At 40.0% G+C, this 7,117-nt stretch overlaps 1 protein-coding gene across 1 annotated transcript in view; it reads left to right on the top strand.

The window, feature by feature from the left end:
- The window catches only part of LOC119417533 (ankyrin repeat and SAM domain-containing protein 1A), a 102,573-nt gene that overhangs the window by 82,812 nt on the left and 12,644 nt on the right, over nucleotides 1–7,117 (top strand). The window contains exons 17-18 of the mRNA XM_037684757.1: nucleotides 4,523–4,621; nucleotides 6,308–6,454. Of these exons, the coding sequence (XP_037540685.1) occupies nucleotides 4,523–4,621; nucleotides 6,308–6,454 (246 nt within the window). The remainder of the gene's footprint in view (nucleotides 1–4,522; nucleotides 4,622–6,307; nucleotides 6,455–7,117) is intronic.

Raw genomic sequence — 7,117 nt, 5'->3', positions numbered from 1 at the left:
TATATATATATATGTATATATATATATATATATATGTATATATATATATGTATATATATGTATATATATAAATTTTTTAGAAACCCTTCACATGCTCTTGCAATATTCTAAATTTTTAAACCTACGTAATTTTAACAACATATGTACAGTACTGTATATGTACCATATTTTTTGCCCTATAAGTCACAGTTTTTTATATAATTTACAAGCACTGCGACTTATACGCCAAAACGACATATTGATGGATGTTTTCCCATATTTATAAAACGATTTTTGGCTGAGATATGACCGTTTTCATTCATTCTGACTGAAAATATTGGACACTACCATTTTCAGCTGCTAGATGACACTCAAATAGTAAGGCATTCCGTTGTATCATGTAATAGGTAAAAGTGGCTATTAATTACACAGTTGGCTTCCCCATAGCCTGCCACCGTCGTCTGCCTGGAGCAACCATCAAATCAGCTTCATTTAGCTGCGCCGCCTCGGTGAAATGCAGCTGATTTGACCATCAAAGTGCGTTTATTAAGAAAAAGTTAGACTGAGACACACCTTTGCTATAATGTCGAGCAAACAAATAATTGTTTTTAGGTGTTTTTCTTGTTAAATTCTTGTTAAAGTCTTCCCGTGCACGCTCCCGCAGCCACCATTTGGCAGCCCATCGATTTTTGTCACAACACCGGCCCACATTTCCGGGTCTGGCCCATATTTCCAGGTTCTGCCCACATTTTTTCTTGTTGTCAGCAGTGACGCGTAACAAACGTGACACGTCAGATGTGACGCATAACAGATGTGACGTATATGGCGAAGCGACATATTTATGGATTTTTCCACTTTATTAGACATTTTTTGGACCGATGCAACTTATAGGGCGGAGCGATGTGTACGGCGGAAAATACGGTAGCTACTAAATTTTACTCACCAGATCTGCAGAACAGCAGCAGTTCTCGGTTCCGGTCTGACTCGGTTCCGTTTCTGCAGACCTGCAGTCACGAAGCCCACAATCAATGTTCTAAACTCTTAAACCTACTCATTTAAACAACTTACGTATATGTAGCTACTAAATTTTACTTACCAGCTCGGCAGAAAAGCAGCAGCTTGGTTCCTCTCCGACTTGGTTCTGTTTTGGCGGCAGACCTACCCTGCCGATTCTGGTTGGCTCTCTGACTCAGGATACAATTGTGTGTCGTGTACTGTACTGCACTGTACAATTTTAAAAAAATAATAATAATTTGTTGACAAACTGCGATAGAGTGAGTCGGCGGAAGTCAAACTGCGAAGTAGCAAGGGACAACTGTACTACGATCATCTGATCTCAGTTTCTCTCTAAAACGTTCCTGTATCTGACGTGTTAATGTTGCCATGAGATAACTGTAAAGAGGTTACACGAGTTGATGCCAACAAACCCTGCAGAAAAATCCAGTAATGGCTTCACGCACAAAGAGCTAAATGAATGGGAATGGATTCATTGATTTCCCAGTTGTCCAGCGGCAGCGATGTATTGATAGCCGTTTTACAGACGTTGGCTAATAAATTAAAAATAAAGTTCTATATTTTGTGACAACTTCCTCGGTGTGGTTTTTCTCTCAGCCTGTTCAGCTGGATTAATGTTGACTCTGTGCTGTGGGTTATTAGAAGATCAGAATGATCAATTGTGTCTGTGCGTTTAAACTCGAGTAAAGACGCTTTTTATTTATTTTTAGGAAAGTTGGAGAAGGACAGAGCAGCACATAGTCACAAAATGCAACCCAACTTACACCACATCTTTTAGCTTTGCTGTGCTTATTTTTAATCTTGTATTATTTATTTTACTCCAGCTTTTGGGACCGGAGTTGTGAACATTGCATCACATTTCTGTTATTTTCAGTTTGCTTAATGTGTTCCTTCCAGCCTGATCTAACCGTTTACTTTTGGATTTTGGATACTTTTGGATTGATGCAGAGATTCTTATATTTTAACGTGTAAAACATCTCCACGGTAACAAAAAAGAGAAAAATGATAACACACAAGGTATTAAATAGCCTTATTTAAACATATTAGCTGCACAGTGGGGGAAAATCTAAATATAAGCCAGGAAATGGGTGAATCCAGTTTGTAAAGCTAAACCGTACCCCTCCCTCCAACACACACGCACAGTGTTTTATCAGTTAATCTGCAGAGACAGTAATGCAATAATCCATGCACTGTTAAAGGGCTTTTATCCTTCCAGCTCCACACAGTCCTGAGAATCCAGAGAGGCAGCGATCAGCGTGTTGCTGCTCACAGATAATGGCCTTTATGCTGTCAATTCTAAACCAGACATTAAGAAGAAGCGTCCTGATGGGAGCTGGAACCATTAACGTGGAGCACCAGACCTCTGATGGGTACAGCTTTTAGAAAGTTTGCGTGCACATTTTTTACTCCTTGTGTCTGCAGGTTTTCTTGAACACCTCCTGCTGCCATAGAGGCCTCGGTTTTAAAGCCAAAGCCCCAGGGGCCTTTTTTGACCCAAGGACAATCAAAAATTATTATTCTGTAGACAGCATCACACCAAGCGCTCTGCAACCTCTCCACTGACAGGTGCAATCGTTTGTATCCACAACCTCTGCATAAAAACAGGTTTTCAGGTTTGACCTACAGCCAGCTTGTCCTCTGTCCTATTAGTGCTGTGCACACAAAGGCATGTGCACCATTAACCCCAGGTTCATATTGAAGAGAGAGACACACGGACACCCACAGCTTACTCCTGAGGCACATCGTGATTCTTTTTCCAGATGAGATTTAATTGCTGATCCAGCTGTCAATCATGGCATAAAGATTTACCTGAACCACTTATTGACTTCTCACCGGTCAGTTTAAGGCAGATGACTTTACAAAGTTTATTTATTGTTGACTGTCAATCCATGAAATTGGCAAACAGGGCACTAAAATAAATGATGTCCACTCCTACATGGAATGTGCTCTTCCATCTCATATTGCTGACCTGCCTGCAGCCCAGACATTGATTTATAGCTTCTTTCTCCATGCTCCATTAACTGCCACACTGTCTTCGATGTGATGTGCTATTTTGTGTAACCAAAGACATTTGGCCATCAGTTCTCTCCTCTCCACACTCAGGTCTCTCTTAAGTGATCGTCCACCAGGGGCAATACTAGAATCTGACCTATAGGGGTGCTTCACCCCCCAGTGATGACAATGTCTCTTGGCTTGAACAATGCAGTGGCCATTGGCGTCAGAAGCATTTGTAATGTGGGGTGGACACATTGATGGGGTGTCTGGGGTTCCTCCCCCATAAAATTTTGAATAAAATAGATGCCATTCCTGCATTCTGGTGTATTTTAACAGGTTTTTAAACATCTATGTTTACCTACATAAGTAAACACTTGATTCAATAATTATTTTAGAGTTAATGGCACAACAAGAAGTAGCGCTAAGCTAGTGGCATGCAATACAGACACGCTAGTTAAGATGCTATGAACGTAGTGCTCCGTTTTACATCACACAACCTAATAAATGCTTTGTGCAAAATCAGTTTAGTGTTAACTGCTCTGATAAAAAAAAAAAATGGAGGATTTACCTGCAGTTACCTTCGTACAGATGAACATGTGGTACTTCCTGTTTATCACTGTTGTATTCAGCTGATCATGAGGTCGGCCACAGGGCTTTATCATCTTTTACATTTTTCCAGAGTCAGTTTACGTTTTGAAAATGGAATAAACTGTATTCCACCCTCTAAACGCTCAGGATAATGCTGTCTGAATTACATGTTCCCCACTGACAATGTTTAACCTTTTTTTTCCTGATGATTTTTCATGAAAGCCCTCTGACTGCAAAGAGTTCATAATGTAAAACACATACAGTGTTTTTGGAGGAAAAAGGGGTGGAGCTCCTGTGGGTAAGGGGCGTTTATCTTCGGGACAAATTGAGGTCGCTGATTGGTCAGTTGCTGACAAGCCTGCTGGATTGATTGACAGACAGGTAGTGTTGAGGATCCGACTTATGCAAAAAAATATATATATAAATCATAGATTTTACTGGCCCGTTTGTGTCATTTATTCCATATAATTCCAAATGTATTCAATATTTTGGTGCATTTAATGTTTGAGAACTGAGTTTCCTTACAAAATCCTAATGATGGTTTATTTTTCAGGGGTGCTGAGATCAAATTTAAGGGTGCTTGAGCACCCCCCAAAAAGAGGCTCAAGTTGCCACTGTCGTCCACCTACAACAGTCATTGAATTGAGTTCTGTGGAAGATATCACTTCACTAACTTTTGGCTTCAATGAGCTCATGTTTGGAATCTGTCCTCACCCTCTAACAAAGGCTTTTCTCATGAAGAGTTTGTGTTAGTTACATTTATCCAGGATTTAAAGGAGTCTGGTTTATATTTTCAGAGAAGATCTGATTACATATGTATTTGGTGGACTCTGCCTTTGGGTAGATTTGACTGAGCTGCTGTTGTCTCAAAGTTCTCCTAAAAGCTTTTTATTGAGCATTGTTCTCTGTAGGACAGTAATGGTGATCCTTGGGTTTATTTCTGCAGGGGAGCAACGTGATGGAGGACCAAGACCTGAGGGAGATTGGAATCACAGATCCGAGCCACAGAAAGAAGATCCTGCATGCAGCACGCTCGTTCCCAAAGGTGATGAATCACTGGTTCCTGCTACGCACAGCAACACATTGTTTCTAATGGAAACGGGCCGTTACTGCTGACGTTTTAATGTTAGAATCTTAAAACTAGAATTGTTTCCATCTTTGTCATCTCTTTCCACCTGTAAAAAATATCCTGCCCTACCATAGTTCTTACTGCCTGCTATCAAAATATGGGCAATGATGATTTAGTGTGTATGTGCATTTGTCTTTAGTGTTAGCAAAATATCTTGTATACCAATGGACATATTTTATTGATTCTCGTGAGATAACCTCTACAACTGATGAAATTTTGAACACAATTTAAGATGTCTGCCACAGCTAAGCAACATTACCCAACCTATAAATGGCTAAGTCAGTTAGTTTTACAGCCAGCCATCCATCCATCCATCCATCCATCCATCCATCCATTATCTTTTACCCACTTCTTCCATTTTGGGTCACGGGGGTTGCCGGTGCCCATGTCCAGCAATCACTGTGCGAGGGGCGGGGTTCACCCTGGACATGTCGCAAGTGTTTTACAGGCACTGAGCTAAAATTTAGCGTGGTATTTGCTGAGAGTAATCCATAACACATACCGTATTTTCCAGCGTATAAGTCACTCCGGAGTATAAGTCTCATCAGTCAAAAAAAGCATCATGAAGAGGAAAAAAAACATATAAGTTGTTTTGGCGTATAAGTTGCGTTTATTATGTGTCACCACTGACCTGTCGAGTTTATTAGGCGTTTATTTAATGGTCAAAACATCCTGGGCGGCGCAGCTACATCCATCCATCGCAGCCGAAGCTGCTAGCTCTCCAGCGTTTCTCCGCCTGCACCAGCTGAGTGAAGCGAGTGCACACGGGAGGACCCGCTGTTGCAGTTCGTAGAACTTTAACAAGATCAACACTATGTTTGCTCAACATTATAACAAAGGTGTGTCTCATTTTAACTTAAAAAAAACCCCTGCCACTTATACGCCGGAAAATACGGTACTTCACGCTTTAATAAATCAGACTAAGTGTTGGATTACTGCATGAGGTTATCTTATTCACTGTCATTTTATAAAGTTTAACCAACCATAATGGCTATGACTCAGTCCCTTGTCAGCATCAGATGATCTTAGGTTAAAACTCGTGAACAAAAGATGGCGGGCGATATGCAGTTTTTTCAAGAAATACCAAACCTTTAACCGCATACGTTTTTAAGCAAACCTGAAACATTTTGTAAAACTTTTACATTAGTTCACAGTCACCACTGAATATTTTCAGAGTTCTGAGTTCATGTGCAACTGATCAGTCACTTTATTTCTCTGAGATTTTAGTTTGTGACTCTTATTTATGATTGAACCAGTGGACTGAAGTGCAGGGTGACATCAAAACACATCAGTCTTTACCAATTTTGCTGTAAAATATTTAATTCCTGCCTATTTTGATTAATGTTTTGTGTTGACTAACCCATCAGGAACAGATATATCTATGATGTCACCATTTGTAGGTGGAGTTATTGGCTTATTGAATTATCTGAAATCGTTTTGTTTTGTGTCCTGTGTATGAATAAAGAAACATTCCTTATGTAGCTTGAAACTTGTGCAAGTGGCGAGTTTTTTAAGGAAAATCACTCAACCGTTAAGAAAAAGAGTTACAGAGAGCGAAGTAAAAAGTGGCCCAGTTGTAATTGATAAAATGTTCTCCTCCAGGTGAAAGCTTTGGGATGTGACGGCAGCAGCTCTCTGTCCTCCTGGCTGGAGAATCTGGGTCTCCATGAGTACTTGCACAGCTTCCTGGCCAGCGGCTACCGCACTCTGGACTGTGTGAAGAACCTGTGGGAGCTGGAGATCGTCAATGTGAGTCACAGCGACGTTAACGTGGGTTGTGAGGAGTATCGGAGGGTGAAATTACTTTCAAAGTCTGTTCAAAATGTCTGTTTGACAGCTCTGAATATGAATACACAAAGATGGCTCCAATACATGATTGTAGGACGGAAGAAACATTCACTTTGGGAGAAACTCAGTTATTTGTAAAAAACATACTCTGAATATTCAACATCAAAGTTCTGGGAAACATCTTCTCTCTTTATATTTCAGTGTAATGTCGCCTTTTCCTCTCAGTGTTCTAAAAATGCTCTATCAAAGAATGATGATAATTTAGAGAAAGTGCTGAGCGCTGAATGACTCTGCTTCAACTTGCTGAAGAAGCTGAAACCGAATTGTTAAAATAAAATATAAAACATAACACTAGCTAAAAGTAGCCATACAGTAACTAGAAGTTAATAGTAGCAAAAGGCAAGGTAAATGAAGAACAAGTGGTAGCTAAAACAGCAAAATGTTGGCAAAAATTAGCAAAACATGACGAAAATGTAACAAAAGGCTAGCTAAAAGCTAAATGTAGAACAAGGCTGTCTAAAAGCTAAAAGTAGCAAAATACTGGGCAAAAACAGCAAAATGTTAGGCTAAAAGTATCGTTAGGCTAAAAGTATCGTTAGGCTAAAAGTATCCAAAGACTAGCTA

Source organism: Nematolebias whitei, chromosome 11 (assembly GCF_014905685.2).
Source record: "Nematolebias whitei isolate Nwh7 chromosome 11, NemWhi1, whole genome shotgun sequence".
In the NCBI taxonomy this organism is placed as follows: domain Eukaryota; kingdom Metazoa; phylum Chordata; class Actinopteri; order Cyprinodontiformes; family Rivulidae; genus Nematolebias; species Nematolebias whitei.
This window is presented reverse-complemented; position numbering and strand designations above follow the sequence as displayed.